This window comes from Phodopus roborovskii, unplaced genomic scaffold, assembly GCF_943737965.1.
Source record: "Phodopus roborovskii unplaced genomic scaffold, PHOROB, whole genome shotgun sequence".
In the NCBI taxonomy this organism is placed as follows: domain Eukaryota; kingdom Metazoa; phylum Chordata; class Mammalia; order Rodentia; family Cricetidae; genus Phodopus; species Phodopus roborovskii.
The window spans coordinates 32,933,334-32,957,707 of NW_026126517.1; the positions used below are offsets into that span (position 1 = coordinate 32,933,334).

Below are 24,374 nucleotides of genomic sequence, written 5' to 3' on the forward strand. Positions count from 1 at the left end.
GCTACCTAGAAGAGACAAGACTCTCCGTGAGCCAACTAGCCCTTTTTCCTGGGAGTTTGGAGTGCTAGCCAGGAACACAAGGCCATCCTCCATATGTAGCCTCACACATATTATTCTCTTTAAAAATGCATAATAAAATACATTCACCTTTTCCGATCCTGTTTGATAAGGGTGAATCACATGAAAGGCTGTTAAAAATGTTAAATCTAGAAATTTCCAAGGCCACTAAGGTGCCACCCAAGTAATACTGCATGATCAGTCCTGGCTTTAAGACAACTCTGTGCTGGCGGATGAGGGCTCCCCGGGGTTCCTCACCGGTAGGGTACAGAGAACATGTCTGTCAACTGCCACAGGTTGCTTCCCTGGAGGCCTGGCCCCTATCTCCAGCATGTGTGTACACACAGGCACACATGTGTACACACTTACCATTCAAGTGACTCTTGGGATTTCAAGGTTGAAGTAAACAGATACTCACAGTTTTGAATAAAACAAGTGCATGAGCATACATACACACACAGGTGGAAAGAACACTTGCTTCTTAGCGCAAGTATGTGCCATGGGAAGGAAGGTTTCCGTAGTCCTCACTCAGGTAAAGTTGAAACATAAACACTGTAATATACAGATTAAAAATACATACAAAAATTGCACATAATTCATGGGAGAGCACAGGTCCCACGGGAAGAGCTCTCAGCTATCCACTGCAGCCATCGGCCTTCTTGTGAGCTGAGCTCCAGGGCCACTGCAAAGTCTTAGGAGCAATGTGCCACGCACTCTGGGAGGCAGTCTTTCTGGAAGAGGCTGGCATTGTTAGGAGCAGGTCAGCCGTCTTAGTGGCCTTCCCTTCCTCCCTTGTCTTCTGGCCATTCCACTAGCCAGCTCTGAGGTGCTTTCTAAGGTGATGTTAATGCTAAGTGGACAGCCATTTCATTCAGAGCTATTGTCTACAGCATTTGGCAGGGCAGTTAATACTGGCTACTTATGGAAGGGAGTTGACCAATTCCTGCTTCTGGGGAAAACCGACTCAGGCATCACCAGTCCTGGCTGCCCTGCTGATCGGTCTGACAGTGATCAAAGAACAGTACTTTAAAGTATGTTCCCTGAGGGCCCCTGGAGAATTGCACACACAAGGACATTATTTCCTCATGTCCTGCCAACTATTCATAAACTCTGAACTGCATTCCATCCTGCTGAGGCATTGGTCACACCACCTTTGGTCAGCTCTGTAATGGGCCACAAAAAGCAGATGACAAACCCACACTTCAGCAGGCTGGAACAGAGTAAAGGCGGAGGACAGCCAAGCAGTGGCAGTGGGGTACGGCTGTCAGGTTGCTCTGCGCAGGGTACATTTACTGAGGACAGACATGGAGATGGATGACCTGTGACCCAGACAGGAATCTCTCCCCTCCTTTCACTTTACACCAGAACTAAGGCTAGTCGCCAGTGACTGAAACTGAGCTGAGAAGCAAAATGGCCTCCTGGGAAAGAGGCAGTTATTGATACTCTAAAGGAAGACAAAGCTGCTGTGAGGGCATTGCTGGATGACGTGACTGCTAGCTAGTTAGGAGAGGCACACGTCAGAGTTATGGAAGCGGTGGACACAGCTTACTAAGTTCACTCCACCGGAGCTGGTCCTTCATGAATGCGCATTTCACTTTTGACCCCGTACTTGTGGGGCTATTCAGATGACAAATGTTCCAAGGGAAGGTGATTGCACAGTTGTGCAGGTGAATTTCTGTACAGTAAGGAGACATTCGGCTTCTCACTGTGCAAAGCTGTGGATGACCTTGCTGAATGGCCCTCTCTGCTTGTGGTCAAGGATGGCAAGTTAGCCTCTCTCCTTTCCTTGAATTCTGAGTGAGTACTAGGACAGGGACATGAGGGCAACATGAAGAAGGTGGAAATATTTAATAATAAGAACAATGCCCAGGCCACATTAACGGTGTTGCAGGATTTTTACAATATAACTCAGGGAGTCTGTAGTGGCAAAAGCCAGATATTGAGCACAAAGCCAATCCTCAAGGCTGATTCCCCCCTCTCTGTCCAGGGACTTCTCAGCAAACTTGATCATCAGCAGTGTGCGCTTGATGTCCAACCAGTTTTGGAGCAAGGCGTTCTTCTGTACTAGGGTTGTAGAGGTGGTGAAGCTTTGGAAGAGATCTTCACGGGGACCCCAGAGCAGACACTGAAGGATGCCTTTGGCGTCAGAAATGAGGATACGCTCAGAAGGGTTGGGATTTAGGAGGCAGCTAGCAAGCTGCTGCAGGCCCCAAGAGTATGGGGAGCGGAGAGGGATTCGAGGCAGATCTGTGCGTGTGTACTCCTTCTCTTTCAGCTCTGGGTTCTCATCAAAAGGATTGGGCAGGTGCAGCATCTCATAGATGAGGATGCCTGTCTGGAATTCATCACACTTTTTATACTGGGTAGCTGTGATAATCTCTGGGGCAAGGCGGGACTGGTCTCGGAGGATCTGGGGATCCACCAGATGGCTCTTCTGCTTGGCCTGAGAGAAGTTGCTCACAATGAGCCTTGTGGGATAAGCTGAGGTGGGGCAAGTGTCTGTAGGCAAAGGGCCCTGGGCAGCTCCCCCAGGCTGGTGCTGGACAAGCAACAAGTTTTCCAGGCGCAGATCGCAGTGAGTGACATGGTAGGGCTTGAGATGCTCAAGGCCAGAGCACAGCTGTAAGAGCAGCAGACACACTTGCCTCTCATACAAGTCAGGGCTCTTGCCATGATGGGCCAAGGAATCGCGCACAAAGTCAGCCACAGTGAGATGGGGAACCTCTCTGGTGATGACTACAACATGGCTTCTCTGCTTCCTATTCGTGACATGTTGGTTCTCTTTCTGGGACGACTCTGTTTCAGAGCATGGCTGGGGATTTCCCTCGGCAGTTTCTGCTTTCACCTCGCCCTCACTGTTTTCAGTTTCATCCTCTGCCTTTTCAGGAGCATCAGGATCCTCCCAGGGAAGCAGACGATTAGGGACTTCAGCAAGGAAATGGCCACAGTCCTGCTGGATGTTAAAATGCACAGCCAGACTCTGCCGGACAGCCAAGCTATGGTAATACTGCTGAGATTCCTGAGCTTTGCTCTTACAGATCTGAAAGAGAGCAAGAATCGTGACTTAAACTCCCTTCCATAACAGACTCAGGATATGCTGAGGATGGTTAACTGGAGGGTGGCTCATTAAGAATAAACAGTCACATAGTGAAGTCTTCAGGGTTTTGGCAGCCAGCCCTATGCTGAGTGGTCACTGCTGGTAGCAACACTTTCCCATGGACCCTACATTCAAGGTTGTGCACAGTGCTTTATGTGTACCACTTCTAGTGTTCACACCAGCCCTTCTAAACAGTCGAGGGTTTCAACCATGGTGCTGGGAGATTGCATGCACACACACACACACACACACACACACACACACACACACACACACACACTCACACACACACAAGAAAGATGACCTCAAGACCTGAGGTTATAGAACCAGCAGGGGAAAGCAGGGGAAAGGCTTCAGGATGTTGGAATGAGAAAAAAATAAATTGTGTACAAGACTCCAAAGAGATATTCTAAAGGGATCGGCAACAAAAGCATAAATAGACAAATGAGATTACATCAAACTAAAAAAAAAAAAATGTGTACAAAAGAGTAAACAGTCAATAGACTAAAGAGTTAACAATGGGTAATATATTTGAAACTATACATCTGATAAGAGGTCAATATTCAGAATATATAAGAAATTCAAAATGAAAAAATAATACAAACCAACCAACCAAAAAACCCTAACAATAAAAAATAACTAAAACTCAAATAATCCAATTAAAAATAATTAGCATAAGGCATACAGTGGGATGGATGGACACACACAACTACAAGGAAAGGCAAATCAATACCATATTACCTGACTCCCATTACAATGGCTGTTACTGGAGCCGGAGAGATGGCTCACCAGTTAAGAACTAACTGCTCTTGTAGAGGGACCTGAGTTCTGTTCCCAGCACCCATGCCATGAAGATCACAACCACCTGTAACTTCAGCTCCAGGACGATCAGATGCCTCTGGACTCTGAGGGTGCTTACACTTACATGTACACACTTCACCCCCCCCCCACATATACATAATTAAAAAAGTAGAGAAAACAAACCACCAAAAAAAAAAAAAAAAAAAAAAAAAAAAAGAGCTGTCACAAAAAGAAAAGTGCTGGTGAAAGTATGCAGAAAAGGAACCTCATGCACACTGTTAGTGGGAATAGAGGGGCACAGCCTTGTGCAGCACAACAGAGAGTAGCCTCAAATAATGAAAATTAGAGCCACCATATGACCTAGCAAGCTCACTGCATAACCACAGGAAATGGAAATAGTACTGTTGAAGAAGGGACATTTGCATTCCAATGTTCACTATTGACAGGCAAGAAATGGAAATTATAGTTATTGCTGACTGGATAAACAAAATATCTATGGCCTAAATACATAAAAAATAATGACATTCTGTCATTTGTGGTTAACACAGATGTAAATAGAGATCATTTGCTAAGTAAGAGAAGCCAGGCTCATATAAACCACAGTATGATTTCAGTCAAATATGTACCCTAAAGGATGGCCTCAGAAGCTGGGAGTGAAACAGTGGCTGCCAGAGGAGCGAGGAAGGCCAGGCAACAGATACAAACAGGTTGGAGGCATGAATTCAGATGTTTACATTGTAGAGTATGGTGATTATAGATAAAATACAATTTAATTTCAAAAAAGCCAGAAGGAAGGATTTTGAATGTTTTTATCACCAAAAATTGATGCATGTCCAGTTTATGTTTTTCTGAAAAGGAAAGGATATGGTCCAGATACATGTTAGCAGTGTACAGAGCTGAGTGTGTTGTAATGCCAAAATGTGTTTTTCTCTACCCTCCACCTAGCCAGAAGACAATAACAAACAGCAAAATCAATTTTCACTTACCTCCTGTAGAAATTTCTAGCCTGGTTCTTTCTCATTTCCCACCTTCACCCATCCCATAATACTGGGGATCGAATCCAGGGTCTTGTGCTAGACCAGCTTCACTAAAAATGCTTTCTTCTAACTGGCCTGATTTTATATTAACACCAGGCAGTTAAGACTTCTCAGAAGGAATTCTATAAAGTAGGCATTACTCAAGAAGGAAGCTCTGATCTCAAAGGACTATAAAAGCAATAAACAAATGAAATAACCCAATGGGTTTGGAAAGGCTGACAGTGGAGATGCAGTCTACCAGTAGTTCACAGACCACAACAGCATACACCACACACCTCAGATATCATAGACTCCCAGTAGAATGTGCTCTTACTGAGCGGATACTGTCAGTTTGGTACAGTGATATGGAAAAAAAGCAAGGTTAAAAAATTGTATTTTATCCATTTTACTTAAAAAGAAAGTATATCAAGGAAATAATCTATACATGGCTAAAATATGTAATGCTAACCAATCAGATCACTTGGGGATGTTAAAAAAGGATGAACCCTACAGAATCTTCATGTTTTTTTAAAAGAGGACAATGCAAAATAAATAAATAAATAATAAAAGATACTGTTCTTCTGATGTGTGAGAGTGTTCATGTCCCCCCTCCATCCCTACCCACCCCTTCTTTCCTCTAGGTTCTGAGAACTACCTGCCACAGCAGTGGGGCTCTCTGACTACTAGTCTGATGGAGGAGAGCTAATAAATGACTGGTAAAGGTTTTCTTGTTATCTTAAGCTAGTGTCCCATGAAAAGTCTGGTCTGGCCAGGAACTCACTATAGAGCCCAGGCTAGCCTCAAACTTGGAGTAATCCTTCCTTCTTAGGTTCCCAAGTATAGCTACCAGCTAAGGTCACCACCATTTATGCCACATACTACATTCTAGTCTTAGGAAGCCAACTTACTTCTAAGAGAAAATGGTTCAATCAAGTTTTTACTTTTTTCTATGCTAAGTTACACTGAAAAACAAACCTCATCATCTGGTAATTCAACATCAGAAGTAGAGGAGATAGCTTAACTGTGATATTCTAATTTTCTCTGTAGTCAGACGTTTTTTATAAGGTCTTCCAAAGTTTTGGAAGTAGATAAGGACATGGATTCTACAACTAGAATTTATGTTTAGCTTCACAGATCAACCTGAGATAAAGGATCAGAGTGACTTGCAAAGTAGTCATGATAAATTGTCCCACTACTTTGGACGCTTGGGAGGAAAATGGCCTGCCCAGAGAGCAACATGGGCAGTTGCAGCAGCACACAGACAGGCTGGGGAATAATGGGTCAATCTAGTTTAAGGGCAAATGAAAATGAGAGAAGAATGGGGCGTAAAAGAGAGGAAAGGTACTGGATTTTTAATTGGTTTATAACCATGAAACCAGTTACAACCCGAACATAGACTTATGGAGATTTCCATAATAGGATTTCACATGATAGGTAGCTCATAAATCTTTATTATGGAGGCTGCAATGATGTTAATTTAGGCAGGAATATTATATTATTCTATGTACTACATAGCAGCCATTTTTCAAATATTAATAACTTGACTCCCTTAGATTAAAAAAATACCTCAAAATGGTCTGACTTCAGATGATAAATTTCTAGTTCAAAAGTTATTTTGGAGAACAAACTACTCTTTATAGAAGTTCTTACTGCCACTGGTTTGTTTGTTTTTAAATTCCTCTATCCAGTATTTTCTCTACTCATTGTCTTAAGTAAACCTTTCAGTTCCTCATTTTCATTTATTTCTTTTGAGCAGAATTCAGTATTTCCTTCTAATAGGGCACATGATGAATAGGGGGATCTCAAGAAAGTTCTCAGAAGAATTATTCCCACAGGGATCCCAGTACTGTCCCCCAAGTTCTGAAATGAAAACACAGCAGAAGCAGAATGAGGATGCTATCCTACCTTCAGGAAAAGTTCACATTCCCCGCAAGAGAAAACTCGGTGGGAAAGAACACTTAAAGTGCTGCCAGTTTTGGGTGATTCTATGGTTGTCTGCATTTTCTGCAACGGAAGAAAAGCTGAGTGGCTGCACTCCAGAGACACTAGAGGGAGCTGAAATATCAACATCCAGGCACCTCTGCACACCACACCTCTGTACACCACAGCAGAGCACAATCCAGCTGCTGAAGGGTGGCTCATATAGGTACAGAGTATGGTCTGCTTGTCTGTCTGTCTGTCTGTCTGTCTGCCTGCCTGCCTGCCTGCCTGCCTGCCTGCCTGCCTGCTGTTGATCCATCAGGGGTAGTGATGCTGAGCTCATGTAACAACCACCTGATGAGAAGAGCATAGCACAGGGGCTTCCCGCTCACCAGCTCACAGGGCACACCTGCTTGAGAACTCTCCAGAGGGGTCAGGAACCCCAAAAAGGACAGCTAGCTTGGTCTATACATGACCCTTGACCCCAGTGTGAATAATGTGCTGGTATAACAATTGGGGCTTGAAGGGGAAATGGGTATATGTTTGATAAAATACACAGGGAGGAGGGGAGGCAGAGAAATATCTGGTTGCTATCAACTGAGATAAGTCTGATGATTTTACAGCATGTCACTGCAGCATCCTGAAGCAATCTGACAAAATTTCCAAATACAGGGATGGGGACATTTTAACCACTGACAAGTTGTCAGCCGGAAAATGGAAAAACCAAACACAAAACCAGAATCAGGGTCAAATTATCCTCTCTCAAGACTTTCTTAGACCAGGGTCAAGCATGCAACACAGACATGGCCTGGTCTCAGCAGGAAATCGAAGCTGGACAATGGTTCCTCACACACAATCTGAAAAGATTCCAAACATTCATTTCAGTTCAGGGGCTCATTTTATGTGTTGCTCATGGCAACTGCTCTGCATACCTTTGAGGCAAGTTTGTCATTATAAAGCATTTATGTTTGTAATAAGAATGTCAACCTAGACAGCTAACTTTTATAAAGTAGACTGTGGGGGGCTGTGATGCACAGCCACATTATAAGCAGCAGGGAATGAAAAGACAGCACGTGTCTATCCTTACTGACCCTCCAGAATGCCCTCACTGTCTGGGACCTGAAAAGAAGACCTACAACTTGCTGCCCTTTTGGAGACAGATAGATACTCAATTAAAGAGAAGACAGAAGAGACAGGGGGTAGGGGATGGTATGAGTATGATGGAGTTGGTCACTTGCTATTATCTCTTGACTCTGTCCCAAGGGTCGCTTGAACCACCAGTGCACATGCTACTGCTCTGGCACCTGCACTGTAACCCACATTTACCTCTCAGAATCTTACACTGTCAACACTGGATAATAACCTGTGAATTCCTACTGTCTGGCACAACCGACACCCGCTTCTTCCCCTGCACTCTCTAGTCTGTCCCTGGTGGATGGTGCCACTATCAGGCTCAGTTCCTCACTTTCCAGCATCAGGTTCACTCTGGACTTCTACGTTTACTCCCTATGCCCAACTGATTTACAACTCCTATTCATTTTATTCCTAAATATCCTTCAAACGATCCTTCCTTCATCTCTATTGTTATCATTACCACCTTCCTAGAACACCACAAAGGTTTTCCAATGGGGCTCCTTGCTTCTCTGATGGGAGCAGAGCCAGCTTTAAAAAAAAAAAAAAAAAAAAAAATCTGGCATCACCACCTATTTAGATACCTCAGCAGTCTCTTTACAATTGTATTTCCCACCTCTTTTCCAATTTTTCTTACCATGTTGCTCTGTCTGTAGCCAGTCTTCCACTCTTGTAGTACCCTTTCTGTCCAAGGCCCATTTTCATGCCTTACATGTCAAAGCCCTTCTCAGGTGTTACTTCTGATAAAGATGAAGTGCTAAACTCTAAACCGCTCCTGCATCTGGACATCTCTTACCATAGTTAGATCATTTTTTGATCTACTTTAAGAACAGACATTTGTACCTCAGGGCCTAGCAGAGAATAAGGCACATAGTGCATGTTCAATTTACCTATACAAAACACCAAGAAAAAGCTACATTGAGTCCAATATGATTATAAGGCTTATTTGCTCAGAGCAGCTACAGTACATGAACAGCTTTTAGGAAACAGATGGAAGTTGGCAGAGTAATGGGGAAGGGGTAACAGCAGACAAACTAAGTAATCAACACTCATGAATGACCAGACTACACAATCGAGTCAAACCGGATCAATGAGGGCTGTCTGCTGAGTGGAGTCTGCCCCAGAGGCTCCCTGACTTTGTATGAGCAAAACTACACAAAACAACAAGGTTCTTCATCATTCTACTCACTTTTCTATTCTTTCTCCCAAAGAAAGTAATAATTACAAAATGCAGGACTCTTCCCAAAATAGCCTACATTAGCTTTTATTTTTCCATTATGGGCCCACTGTGCCTTCAGCCTACTTCCACTTTATCAGCAGGGAATCTCATTTCCTTCTCATACTATGCCTTTTTACAGTGCCTCAGTGAGCCTTAAGTGAGATGGATATTGTAGGGAATAAATTGTAGAGGGACAAAAATGAGAAACACTGAAGATCACACACATTATTCCATCTGTGCTGTTCTGTTGCAGAACACAAAAGTGCTACTGCAAATCAGAGTGTGTAGAATGAAAGCCTCAAATTCTAAATAATACCCAGTATTTGATACTGTAAGTATATAGGTCAATTACTGCTTGACATTAATTCCTTGACCTGCTGAGGAGTGTCCTTTACTTCTAGCTACAGAGGTAAGACCTCTCTGCCTGGCCCCTCTAGGCAATGCTGTTACAACAACATTTAAAATAGACGGAATGTTTAATATATGAACTGCTGTCTGGGTCAAAAGTACCAGGGCTTCACAGTGTAGAAACCTGCTATGAGACTTGTCAGGTTGGCCTGTTATTTTAATGCTTAAATTACTATAAAAATGTTCACATGGCTAAGAAACTCATTTGGAACATAGAGGAGATATTTGAGGAGGTAACTGTGTAAGGCTTCACCATTTGATTTGTGACTTAGAGCTTAGGACTCAGATTAGGAACTCAACTAATGTGAACCCAAACTTGTAATTCCCGCTATGTTCTCTCACCTCATTAATATTAAAGCTCTGACTTTCTTCACATTAGGCAATTTATTTTGACTGCAGGTTCATATGATCCCAAACCTCTTTTTTGCTAAGCAAGTTCCCAACTGAGCCTCTGACATGTCTAAATGCACAGAGCCATGAAACGAAGTGGACAGTAACCTAGAATGGCTGGCTGTGTATGTGTACCTGGCCACCAATCACCCACTTCCGGTAATGTTTCAATGTTGGACATATTCCTGTTGAATTATGAAAGTGGGAATGGTTTCCCATCTAGATTTTTTTCCTTACTACTGAAGCTAGTAATTAACTGCCCATGTAGATAGTATGAACTCATTGTAAATTCCTACTGATAACAGCTATTCCCCTTAATGCTTTTTCATTTAGTGTCTTGCTTTCTCAGCATCTCCAAATAAGACAAATTGGGATTTGAGTAAAAAGTGCAATAAAAGTCGCTGGTCTCCACAATTCACCTCAATTTTATTGCAAGCCTTTAACAAGGCTGTGGTGGAGGTGAAAGGCAAGTTGGCCGCCGGGGGAAAGAGGAAAGTCCCCTTGTCTACTGAGCTTTGTATTGCCCAGCCTTGAGAACAAGGACTTGCACTATCAAAAGAGAAGACACCCATCATCTCAACATTGGATTGCTGAAGGAAAACTTTCAGAAAGTTAGTTGCACTTTTATATATGTGAAACATTGGCCATCTTCTTGAAGGTAACTTCATCCAAATTTAGCATAGTCTTTCATGGAAGCATTTGTTCAAAGATTATCTCATAAGATAAATGAGAAAAAAAATCTTAATGAGGCCAAGCAATAGTCTACCTGGTATCTACCCCATCTCTTCTAAGCAAAAGGCATTCCAAAGAAAGTTAGCTTCCTGACTCAAGTATAACAGAGAAGGTCTGCTTAGGAGTCAGGGTGTCTGCCATGAAACTGGTGTTTCTACAACACTGACCATCCTTTATGGCCTTAGTTTCCTTTAGTAAAGGATGGTAAAAGCCCTTGTTGTAAACTGCCTTTAGTCTACTAGGACGTTTGGTTAGTGGCTACCAGACAATGGGGATTTTTACTTGGATAGCAGGGGGGTTTAGTTCAAGTTTAATTTTATGGTTAGTTTTATTTAGAGATCAGAGAAGTGGGCTGGAGTCCAGCCAATGTGAATAGCTCACCCAGACAGTCTGGTCTGCTGGGTGGTAGTCTGCCAAGGTGAGAGTAAGAGAAAACACGGATGGGGAAGAAATGGGAGCTGAAGGTAACTGATCGTGCGGGGATAGATTTTGTTTTCTTTTACTAAGACACTTAGGTAAAAGTTGACTATATTCACCGCCTCCCTATTTCTTAAGCCACTAGTTTCTGTGTTGATATTCATTACCATTATTACTCATTGTATTTTCTTTTTTTTTTCCCCCCCATAGTTTAACTTTTTACTGATTCTTTGTGGATTTCACATCATGCTTCTGGATCCCACTCATCTCTCAGTCCCTTACCATCTTCCCTTTTCCCTTGCAACTCCCCCCACCCCCAGGACAAAACAAGACAAAATTTAAAAGAAAATAGAAGGGCAAGAAAAGAAAAATCTCATTGTAAAAGCTGTAGTATGGTGAGTCATACAGCCCTTTAGTCCATGTATTGTTACCTTCAAGTGTTCATTGCATTGAGTTCTTGGTTTGGTTAAGGCTCTGGTTTTTGCTACATCATCATACTGGGCACTTACTGGGGCTCCTCTTGGATATCCTGTTGTCTTCTGTCATGGAGATCCTGTAACTTTGGGTCTGTAAGACCAGCCCCTTCATGTGCTCCAGCAGATCACAGCTGGGGTGGATGATGGGAAGGGCCAATTCATAGCTCTGATTCTGGGTCTCTGAGTCTGGGTGGTTGCTGGGTTCACAGCCTGCCAACTCTCCTTCATCCTCAACACCAGGGTGGGCTCTCTAGCACTGCCCTAGCCAGCTCACCCTATGTAGTAAGTAGCAAGGGGCAGGGCCAATTCCCTTGCTCTCATATCCTTAGGGTTGGCTTGCCCACACCTGTACCAGGGCTAGTTTTACTGTATTGCCTAGTTGGGGTGTAGGGGCCACTCTGCCTAGTGCTGTAGCTGGTGAGAGGCAGGGCCAGCTTTCTCCTTCTAGTGACCTAAGGGATGGCTCTCCCACCAACCGCAGGCCTCGAGAGGCATGGGGGGGGGGAGCTTCTCTCTTTTGCCCACACCACCATATGGTAGGTGAGGGGCAGGGCTCAGTCTCTCACACTTACATTCTCAGGGTCGGCTCTCCCACACCTCCAACTACAGGGTCACCTCTACTATGTTGCCCTGGTGAGGTGCAGGGCCCATTTTCCCTAGTTCTGTATCTAGTGAGGGGCATGGTCAGTTCTCTTGTCTGCCACAGGTGGCAAGGAGGACACCTTTTCCTCTCCCTTACCACTACTTGGCAGACAAGAGGTGTAGGGCCAGCTTTCCTACTCTCACGACCTCAGGGCAGGCTCTGTACCCTCACCAGCAGGGTCAACACTATGGTGCCCAGATGAGGTGAGGAGGCTCTCCTGAGTGCTGTAGACAGTGAGGAATAAGGGGCAAGTGGGGGTATCTCTACCCTACCCCCACTGCCATTACCAGAGACTGAACTCTTGTCTTGAGATAGGCTCAAGGTCGGCCTGTGGGACTTTGCCTCTGGTGAATACTGTTCCAATTGCTCCTGCTTTCAGTCACTTCTATGTGTATGCCTTTTCTCACACTGCACTCTTCTACTCACAATCTCATACATCCCAATTATTTCAAACTAAATCAAGATTCTGGGGATGAGTAAACCATCTTCCTGGGCTTCACATTTCTTATGAGTCCCAAGCTCCAGAGTCTAACTTGGCTGTCATTTGCATGCTTCACAGACATCTCATCTTTCTGATTCATATTTCATTTAATGGCACTGCCATCCTTTTGGGGTTGTCCTACCTAGAAATTTATGACTGCTGCCTTCATCTTACATCAAGCACTATCTATCTATCCATGGCTCACACCTACCTCAGCTCTGAACCAACCACAAGCTCTTTCTTTTTCCCTGTCCGGCTGCAGCATTAATGAACTCACAATTACCCGGACAATTACAAAAACATAACAGTGACTTCCCTGCTTTTAGTCTCTTAGGTCTCCTCCACTATGATTTTCTTCCTAAATCATTAATTTTGTATTAACCCCTATGTTTGAACCTTCTTTATAATGTCTTATTTAGGGGTTATTTATGCTTTGTCTTCCTCACGGTATTATAAGCTCTGGGAGGGCAAGGATTTTGTTTTGTGCACATGTATTGCTGTAAATCCACAGATTATCACAACATTCTACATCATTTTTTTGAATGGTCATGAAATACTTATCAAATGCCCATTATTATATATTGTACTAGGTTCTAAACATATAAGAATTAAAAAGCCATGATTCTTGCAGTAGATGTCAAAACTAATGGTGGTTAAGAGACACATTCATGTTTGTTCATTGTGTAATGGAATTACTGCTTTATTTGGACAGTTTAGCATGATAATATTATGTACATATTAAGTCCTGTAGTTTCTTTCTTAAGACAGGGTCTAGTTGTATAGTCTAGGCTGGCCTAAAACCCAGTATCTTCCTGCTTCAGCTTTTCAAGTGCTGGAACTACAGGCATCTGCCACCATTCCCATCAATGGCTTTATGATGGTTTGACTGTGACATGCCCCCGTGGGCTCATGTATTCAAACATGGAGCCCTCAGCTACTGCAGCTGTTTGGGAAGCTGCAGAACTATTAGGAGATGGAGCCTCAGTGGAGGAAGTGGGTCACTGTGTGGAAGATATTGAGGGTTTATAGTCCAGCCCTGGTTTGGGTTCTAGTTGCTTTCTGTTTGTTAATCTAACAGGATATGAGCAAGCAGCCTCACATTCTTGCTACCACTGTTGCAAGCCACTCCTGTTGTTATGCCTTCCCACCATGATGGGCTGTTATGTCCTCAAACTGCGAGCCAAAATAAATTCTTTTCCCTTTAAAGTTGGTTATAACAGTGGAAAATAGTAATTGATGAAAAAATAAAAGTGGAGAAGCTGCTGTGAGGAACCTGACCAGATACCTCTTAGTCCTTAGGAACAGGTCTGGGAAGAATGTGGAACTTTGGAGCTGCAGGCTACAGAAATCCAGGATTCTGTAGCAGAGGTCAATAGGTAAGGCAGGTATAGAGTTTAGTGGGTTAGTCTGGTTGGGAGTTCAGGAGACCAGAATGTCAACAGAAATATGGCCAGGCTCAATAAGTTTCAGAGGAGAACAAGGGATTTATAAAGATGCCTAAAGTAATGAAAGCCAATTTGATTGGAAATTTCAAAATAGCATAGCATAGAGGCTATGACTTGGTATATTTGTCACTGGCTGAAAATGGTTAGAGCTGCGGGAAGGGAAGGAGCTTGGGAAGAGAGCAGCTCTCACTGCTAAGGAGATGAACAGAGAAACTCAGCACTTTGCACTGGCACTCTGGTGCTGTTTGGGAAGTTGAAGAACATTTAGTATGTGGGCTTCATGGGAGGAAGTGGGTTACTAGAGGGTGGGCCTTGAGGATAACAGCCCAGTCCTGTTTCTAGCCATAGTCTATTTCTCTCTGTTTCATTGCTGGTCCAATGAAGCATGAGCAAGTAGCATCATATTTTTGCCACCACAGCCACAAAATGTTCCAGCCATAATGTCTTCCCTCCATGAAAGTCTGAAATCTCAGACATGAGTCAAAGTAAGTCCTCTCTATCTTAAGGTGTTTCTTGTTAGATGCTTGGCTAAAGTGACAAGGAAAGCAATTAATTCAAGATTTAAGAATAAACTATGGCTGGGAGTGGTGGTGTACACCTTTAATCCAAGCACTTGGGAGGCAGAGGTAGATAGATCTTTGTGAGTTCAAAGCCAGCCTGGTCTACAGAGTGAGTTCCAGGACAGCCAGGAATACACAAACCCTGTCTTAAAAAAAACCAACCAACCAACCAACCAACCAACCAACCAACCAACCAACCAACCAACCAACCAACCAAAAAGAATAAACTGTTTTCTACTTTACAGAGAGATACTAGACTTATAAAAGGCACATACAAGGGCTAAAACTTCACAGCCAATATGTAACTAAACCATAAATTAAACCCAGTTTTTCTGACTTTAAAGCCTAATTCATAACCTCTTTGTCAAAAGGTTTCAAAAATTCTATATGAAAACCACTGTGGGGGATGCTGCTACAAATATGGTTTCCCAGAGTTCATTGCTGGCAGTTCCGATTCTGTAGGTAAGGAATAGATAGGACCAAGGAAATGGTTGTTAATGAGGATCCCTCAGGTAGTTATGGAATAGGTCATCTGTAGATCAGAAGACTGAAATTCCTCATTGAATTATATTAGCTCTCAGGAGAAGGGCATGCAGATAGAAGAAGCAGCATGTGCAAAAGTCTAGGAACAAGAAGTAGGAGCTGTTCATAATTTGTGTTAGAGGCTAAGACTACAGAAATGAGTAACCAAGGATACCTAAGGGTATCTGTGCCTTTAGGAAACTCAACTAATGATCTACAACCAAAAATGCTAGTCTGCCCTACCCCCTGCCACTGAATATATCATGATATAATCTTTTAACAAAATCAAAATCACCTATAATGGCCATCACTCCCACATAGGATTTAACTGTATATTATTATTCAATAGGTCATTTTAGACCTATGACACTTTGCAATAAATATTTTTCATCTTATATAGTCTTTATAGTTACCACTTTTAATGGTTACAAAAATTTAACTGGGACAATGTGCCCTCATTTATTAAACTATTTTCTTAATATCAGGAACTTACTTTGTTTCTAATTTCGGCATAACTGGAATTCATGAGTTTGCTACATTTTGTAACATTCTTCTATAATCTTAAGAGAAAAAAGATGCTCATATCTTTGAAGTAATGAGAAAGAAAATATCTAAGTATAGACCCTATCTAAATATGCTTAGGCTAAAGTCCAATATTAAAGAATAATAATGAGTAACCTATAAAATGTGGACTACTTTCCCAGTATTGTTAACAACAATAAATTGTCTCATTGTATCTAAATGCACTCTACAGTTTATTAAAGAAGTTTCACTACATAGCCATGTGCATTATAACAATTTTATGAGTATGAATGGCAGCCAGCATCTGCTGACGTAAAAACCAGAAAAGTTCCTTGACCTGTTTAACAATGGAGATAAATTTCAGAATGTGGGCTACGATGACTCTAACGCTCTTTATGCTATATTACACTATATTAAACTTTTAGTCTAAGGTCAATACAAACAAAACTATTCATGATGAAGAAAATTTAGAATTAATGAGATAGGAAAACCTTCAAATCCAGTAAAGGTTCCAAATTAAAACCACTCATTTTACAACAAAGACCAACATTGACACCTGCTATGGATTGAGCTGTCTCCTTGAATTCCTGTGTTGAAGCCTAATGCCAATATGACTGCAAATGTAGATAAGGGCAATAAGGAGGTAATTAAGTTTAAACAAGTTATGAGTAGGAGCCTGATATGATGTCATTAATGTCCTTGTGGTAAAGAGACACCTGAAGGTTCACCTGCTTTCTCTGTGATGTCAGGCTGCACTGAAAAGACGGCTGTCTACAAAGCCAGTGAAAGTCTTCACCAGAAACCAAGTCAGCCACAACCCTGCCCTTAGGTTTTCCAGACTCCAGAGTTCGGAGAAAATAAGTAAATTTCTGTTAAGCTATGGATTCTATAACAGTTTTTCTATCAGCTTAAGTAAACTAAAACTGTGGGGGTGCCATTCAACAATAGTTAAGAATGTTCTAGAAACAGCCTTAGGACTAGGTAGACACTAAAAGCATTTAGAGATGCATGTTAGAAAAAGCCTGGATAAGCATGAACTGACAGCTAGGGCAAATACAGATGTTGAAGGAGATGATGACGGTGGGCTCTCTGATGGAAATGAAAAACACGTTATTAGACACTACTAGAAAGGTGACCCATGTCATAAAGTGACAGAGAATTAGACTAGACTGCGTTCTAGTGGTTTGTTGAAAGAATGTATGAGATAAAGTTGGTATTTTTAGTTGAGATGTTCAAGTCAGGTGTTGAAGGAGTACCTGCTTATAGGCCAATAGGAAAGGAGAAAGATGAATGCTGTTTGGTTTATTCGTGTAAAAGGCATGGATGCTTAATCTTTTGTTTTGAGACAAGGTCTCATGTAGTTTAGGTTGGCCTTAGAAACTCTATGTAGTTGAGCTGAAGATGGCTTGAACTGATTCCCCTGCCTCTGCCACCTGTTGCTAGGATTATGGGTGTGTACCACCACATCCGAATTGAAAGCTTGTTCTTTACAGGACACTAAGGGTGTGGGTTAAATAGCCATTTGATAAAGAGGTCATGGGTAGAGCTCACAGACTTCTCAGCAGAAGTCAGGAACAAGGACAACATATTAGATTAGCAGAGACTGCCAGTTTGGGCATAATTTTTGTCCAAAGGGATGAAGAAAGTAGAATGGCATGAAAAGATTACCAGGTATTTTGAATTCTACAGGCCTGGTCCATAGATCTCTTTGGATGCCCATGCATTATTTTTTAATGAAAAGGAAGAAAGCCATGGGGTGATTAAAGAGATTAAGCCTTTTGCTGGAGAGAAGGATCAGAGGTTAAGATTACTGTTCTTAAAGAGGACCTGGCTTTGGTTCTCAGCACTCATATTAGCCAGCTCACAACCATCTGTAACTCTCCAATTCCAGGGAATCCAAAGCCGCCTTCTGGCTTCTGCAGGTACACACACACACACACACACACACTGAGTGCTCATAAACTCATGTAGGCACACACACATACCTCTTAGACATTTTTAAAAACTTTAAAAAGAGATAGCAATGCTGTTCTTTGGTCTAGTGGATAGAGCTGCTTCCTTTTAGGTGTCAAATAACGAGTTGGAGAGCTAGAGGGACAATGAATAGTGACACAGAGTGGGTGTGTCTTTTTGTGGAACCATATGAGTGACAGAGTATCAAATGAAAGTATCTTTTTGAGACATATGAGTTAAGGGCATTTAAGACTTGCTAGACTTGGACTTTTGTACCTATCTTTCCTCTTTCTGATTTCTCATATTTCAGGATGGAATGTCTATTCTATGCCTGTGTACAAGTAAGCCATCTGGCTTTACCAGGTTCACGAAAACAATGTTGCATTAAGATGAATGGCATCTTAAGTCTCACTTGGGTATCTCATTTGGGTAACATGTAGATGAGACTTTATATGAGGACTTTAGAGTAGATCCTTGGGAATAAGACTTTAAGGTGATTGAGCTGTATTTGCCTGTGACAAGGATGGGTTTGAGAGTGAGGAAAGGAGGATGGAATCCTCTGAACTTAACTGTGCCTCCTTCCAGCTTACATGCTGAAGCTTTAAAGTACCATGAGGCATATGTGCACATAGAGCCTACAAAGAAAGAGATACTTAAATAAGTTACATGGCTGGGCCTGGGACACCACAGGACCAGTGTCCTTTTTAAAAAAGACACCAGATCATCTGTTCTCTCTTAGTGACTCAGAGAGAATAGCTCTTAGAAAATAACCAAGTTAGAATTCTGACTTTGGACTTTTCAACTTTCAGAAACATGAGCAAATCAATTTCTATTGTTGGGCTAGGGATTTCGATTGGTAGTAGGGGGCTTGCCTAGCACACACAAGACCCTAAGTTCAATTCCCAGCAACATACACATACACACAAATTCTATTATTTAAGTCACCCAATCTATGATATTTTGCTATGGCAGCCTGATAGAGTTGACCTAAAGTAAATAATTTAATAGTTAACCACTACAGTGAATGTGTGAGTATGGTCCTTTACCTTTCAAATTGGCTTCCTGTTGCAGTATTTTAAGCCATAAGTTCTACTCTAAATTACACTAATATGGAAAGGGATATGGTAAGAAGACAAATGGTAAAAAGAATTGTTCGGGCCAATTGTTGGCTTCTTTTGCTCATCTCTGCAAAAGCAGATTTCTTAGAATTTATTCCTTTAAGGTTGTATATAATCAATTAGGTACTTCTGGTAATGCCCAGAAAGCCTTCAAAGAAACATTTATATTCAGCATTTAGTATAAAAGCACCCTTTCCCAAACCTGCCAACAACTCCCAGTATATAATCACTTGCCACCTGTTCTTTTGAGATTGCTTTTGTATTATTACAAGCAAAGAAATCAATAGAACACCATTGATTTAGGAAAGAGACAAGATTGCGTGGCAATAATACATAAAGTTAGTCAAGCTCCACTTCTCAATTGTTTTGAAAGAACAGATACTTTTATGCCCCTTTCTGAAATAGGTACTCATTCTGCATTGGTGATCTCTAGCAATAAAGACCCAAGATAGATAAGGTACTATAACTCCAATTGATGTAATAGCAATTGAGAGCTACACAGAATCTCAAAATGCCCTTTTATACTCAGTAATATATTAACTTGAGTCCATATCTTCTCTCTGCAGTTTGTCCCCTGGTTTAATTTTAAAATGGGGTGCAGCAGAGGGTCAAAACACGCAGCAATGGAGTGTTGGAACTGCAGAGAGCCAGCAGCTGAAGAGCTGGTCCAATGTATATGTCTTGATAGGCAGGTAAGGCAATTGTTTACTTTGTCCATTAATTTACTAAGACACCATCTGTGTCTTCTAAGCTAAATTAACATGCAAAAGCCATTTAGATATGTTAATTGGTTTTGAACCAATGAATAGAATCTGTAAAAGGAGTCGGTGGGAATAGAGATTATACTGACCTTTGTGCTTCTAAATGCTTTCATTTGGATTAGCTTACTTGATGGTCACCTTAGTCCCATATTGTACATGGCTTATCATTTTAAACATCTTAAAGAAGAGGAAAAACCATCTTTGAGACCCAAAGATTTTTAACTCTCTTAATGTAGGGAAGAAGGCAAAGGCAGCTCACTTAGCTGCACACAAGTCCCAAAGACAGGTGCTATTACTGACAAAGCTACAAAGTGGTGAAGTCAGGCTCAGAACGAATCTTTTGGAGATCTTAGTCCACTCCATAGTTGGTATACTCTAAGACTTGTGGTTGAGTATACAGTGAGTATTACAGTGAGTATAACCAGATAGGAATTCTTAAATGTCAAGTGGTCTGTGTCTCTCAAAGCAGAGAGTTGTTTGGAACAGTTGGCATGCATTTAAAAAAAGCAATAAACAACAAGATAGACAAAATGTAGGCTACACAGTCAGAAATACCTGAGTTTTAAAAAATTATATTTATCGGGGTATGATGGGAGATGTCATTCTATAAATATGTTTCTCTTATTGGTTAATGAATAAAGCACTGTTGGCAAATAGGAAGGCAAGATAGGCAGGTCTAGGAGACAAAGAGGATTCTGGGAGATGTAGTAGAGGAGTCGAAATGTAGGACCAAGAGGAATAGGAAGTCCAGACCTTTTCTCTGGTAAAATAAGACAACGTGGAAACATTTAGATTGATAGAAATGAATTAATATTTAAGACAGAGCTAGCCAATAAGAAACACTAGTAACAGGCCAACAGTTTTAGAATTAATACAGTGTCTCTGTGTGTTATTTGGGGCTGATGCAGCAGTGGGACCAGGCTGGTGGGAAAGTGCACAAAACGGGTGTGTGTCAAAGTGCAGGAGTCTACATTCTCCTTCCACTTAGCTGGATCCCAGGGATTGAACTCATCAAACTCATTCATCAGGCCTGTTGACGAGTACCTTTGCTCAATGAGTCATTTTGCTGGCCTGATAGCTATACTTAACCCAAGCAAGAGAGTTACCTCACTGAGCAAAAACTTCCTCATGGAGAAAAGGATTCTGACCTTGTGAGCATAGTGTGAGCATTAAATATTAGTTATCTTTGTTTATAAAAGTGTTTCTCAGGAAGCAGAGAAGTCATAGAGGAGGGTAAACAAGGATCTATTACATGGTAGAGAGAAAGATGAAAACATGGAGTAAAGGGTACACAACAGTCCTGCTTGTATAGGTAACCCACAGCAAACTGCCAAAGCTCAATAGCAACCTTCTTTTAAGAGGAGTCTGAGTTAGTTAACATTCACTCTCAACATGAAGGGATTTATAAATATCATGGAACCACACCTCTGGGTATGACCATGAAGTTGCTTTTATGAGGGTGTTTGCAGGAAGGCTAGCAAAGACTCACCCTGAATGTGAGCAACACAGTCCTATGAGCTAGGGTCCCAGACTGAATGAAAAGGGAGAAAGTTAACTGACCATCAGCATTCACTTCTTTCTGTGATCAGCCAAGCAACATACCTGCTATGCCTTCCCATCATGATGGACTGTATCAAAGTCAGTCAAAATTAACTATCTCCCCTTAAGCTTCTTGTCAGGTACATGGTCTCAGGAGTAACAAATACACAGTCCTTCCAGACTTGCACAGAATGGCTGTTTCCCCTATTTTTCCTTTCTATAATACACCTGCTTATTAGAGTATATCTGCTAATATAGGAGGCTCACTCACTTTCACACAATGGAGGAATTGAAGGTAAGAAAGTGGGAAGGAAGAATGGATCCACCTCAGTAACAAGGTACTGACTAAGATTAAGGTAAGGCTAGGCATGGTGGTGCACACCTTTAATTCCAAAACTCACAAGGAAAATGCCAGGACATTTCTGAGTCTGAGGCCAGCCTGGTCTATATAGTGAGTTCTAGGCCAGTCAAAGCTACATGGTGAGACCCTGTCTCAAAAAACCAAAAGAATGTTTGAAAAAAATATTGTATGGTGGTGGTGTATACCTTTAATCCCGGCACTCCCAGAGGCAGGTGGATCTCTGTGAGGCGAATTCAAGGCCAGCCTGGTCTACAGCATGAGTTTTAGGACAGCACAGGGCTATACAGAGATACTCTGTCTCAAAAAACAAACAAACAAACAAACAAACAAGGAAGATGATTAAGGTGAGATTTTCAATATTTACTTACCTTGACTGCATAGTTATTGAGTGGATCTTTTGCATATGAGGCAGTATAGTAAACTGCATCTCCAGCTTCACAGCACGGTTTGTCACTGGTCAGTCTGAAATCTGACCAGCTGTCCACTCCAAAGCGGAGTTGGTCTTTCTGCCCAGCCATGAAGAGGTCTTCACATTTAACAGCCAGTTTCTTCAAGGCATCTGTGTGAAGGCTTCGGATTTTACACACCACTTCCTCCCGATTTTCAAGTCCTCGGTAAAGTGCTTGTCTCTGTGGCTTCTGGATACTTCGACCCTGTCTACAGGAGAGACCACGTCGGCTGGAGAGGGACTCCATACTGTTGGAAAATCTGTCCTTAACACTCAGAGTGGCTAAGCTGGAGATACTGTTTGCTGCTGAAGGAACAGGTCTCTCTTTGTGCAAAGGTCTCTCCAAGGAGTCATAAGACTCAATGTCCAGTCCTTTGAGTTCACAGCTAACAGAAGACCCAGCACTGCTGGCATCCCAGTTAGGGTCAATATCATAGGTGGGATTAGCCATGACACAAAGACTGCTTTCCATGGTTTTTTGAAGGTCTCTGGAGATTGGTTCTGTATTGGCTCGTATCATTTTCTTTGGCAGTGGGGGTGGTGTGGGTTGGGAGGCATTCAATACTTCTTGGTCTGTCTTTTCTCCAAAGGCAAGGGCATCATCCAAAGCTCCCTTGGGATGCCGTGGATGCTTGGGAGGTATCATAGCTGCTCTAGACTGTCCTGCATTATTTTTAAAGAAAGAAGAAGAGAGAATTACTCAATAATTTCAATCTCATTTCATAATTGAAACAAGTAGAGATGAGTGGAATAAGCATGGGGAAAATGTGATGCTGGGGAGTAAACATCAAAAGTATGAATCCAAAGCTCAACTGAAGCAACAAATATGAATTATGTCTCAGCATTTCTCTGTCACAGAAATGTGGCACTAAACAGGTGATGGCCTTTTTTTTTTTTTTTTCCTTTTTCAAAATGGAATCTAGATTCTCTAGTCCTGTCCCCAATAACACTAACTAACATTCATGACACAACAGTGCTAAAAGGATAGATACTAGAAAACCCTGCATTGTGACAGTGAGATGACAGCATCTGTGTATCAAGAAAATACTTGGGATCATTACTGAAAACAGAATTGAAACTAGCAATGGGACCATTACAGAGCCCAACAAAATACTGTTCTGTTTCTTGCAATATCATTCCAGTTTTACCTTGTATATAGCACCTGCCATTACATATATGTACATATAATGTATCCAATATTTACATTTAGAGGGCAAAACATGAGGGTTCAATGATACTTTCAGTTTCTTACACAATGGAAAGAAGACACTACTTTTCCATTTTTAAAGTGTTTACTTATTTTTATTTCATTTGCATTGGTGTTTTGCCTGCATGTATGTCTGTAGAAGGGTACCAGATACCCTGGAACTGGAGTTACAGACAGTTGTGAGCTGCCATATGGGTGCTGGGAATTGAACCTGGGTTCTGTGGAAGAGTGACCATTGCTCTTAATCACTAAGCATCTTTTTAGCCCATGACACTATTTTTCTAAACACAGAAATACATCACGAACCTTCCAGAAAAGCTACAAAAATTAATCATGTTATTAAAACACACCTACTCAAGAGATGGAGGGAGAGCAGAATGCCGGTTACAGACTGTATTATGTGTGGTCCTAAACCCTGGTATCTGTGAATAGGCCCTCATTTGGAAATAGAGTCTTTGTTAATATGACAAAGTAGGTCCTAATCAAATATGGCCGGCATCCTAATAAAAGAAAATACAATGTGAAGACAAATAAGGGAATACTATGTGGTGATTGAAGTGTTAAACCAGGAATGTTAAAGACGGATGGCCATCATTAAATGCCAGGCAGATGCAAGAATAGATTCTACTCAGTGTCTTAGAAGAAGCGTGTTTTGTGGACAGAAGTTTAAATCCCTAGACTCCACAATTGTCAAAGAATTAAGTTTGTTGTATTAAGCAACCTATTTAAGGTACTTTATTACAACAGTCCTAGGAAGTAGATACCTTTTGCTACTTTTAACCATACAGAGTACAGGTAGATGGATTGTGTGAGGTTACTACTATGTACCTGATCTCATCTAGAATCACCTAGAAGCCTTTGAACACATCTGTGGATTTCTGTATTAGGATAATTGGGATGGGAGGAATCATTCCAAATGTGGGCAGCACCACACCTCAGGCTGTGATTCTGAACTGAATAAAATAAAAGTGAGCCGAATGCCAGCATTCATCTCTCTTGACTTCCTGACTACAGATGCAAGGCTGCCTTATATTTCTACTGCCATGATTTCCCTGTCATGACAGACTGTCCCCTTAATCTGTGAGCAAAAGAACCTTTCCTCCATGATCTGCTTTTGTCACAGCATGAGTAAGGTCACAAATACAGATGC

General features: G+C 41.8%; 1 protein-coding gene across 1 annotated transcript in view; it reads right to left on the reverse strand.

Annotated features, from left to right (window-relative positions):
• Nucleotides 1–590: 590 nt before the first annotated feature.
• The window catches only part of Peak1 (pseudopodium enriched atypical kinase 1), a 48,708-nt gene continuing 24,924 nt past the window's right edge, over nucleotides 591–24,374 (reverse strand). The window contains exons 3-4 of the mRNA XM_051197520.1: nucleotides 21,938–22,680; nucleotides 591–3,097 (exon numbers count right to left, since the gene is read on the reverse strand). Coding sequence (XP_051053477.1) covers nucleotides 1,934–3,097; nucleotides 21,938–22,680 — 1,907 coding nt within the window. The 3' untranslated portion in view covers nucleotides 591–1,933. The remainder of the gene's footprint in view (nucleotides 3,098–21,937; nucleotides 22,681–24,374) is intronic.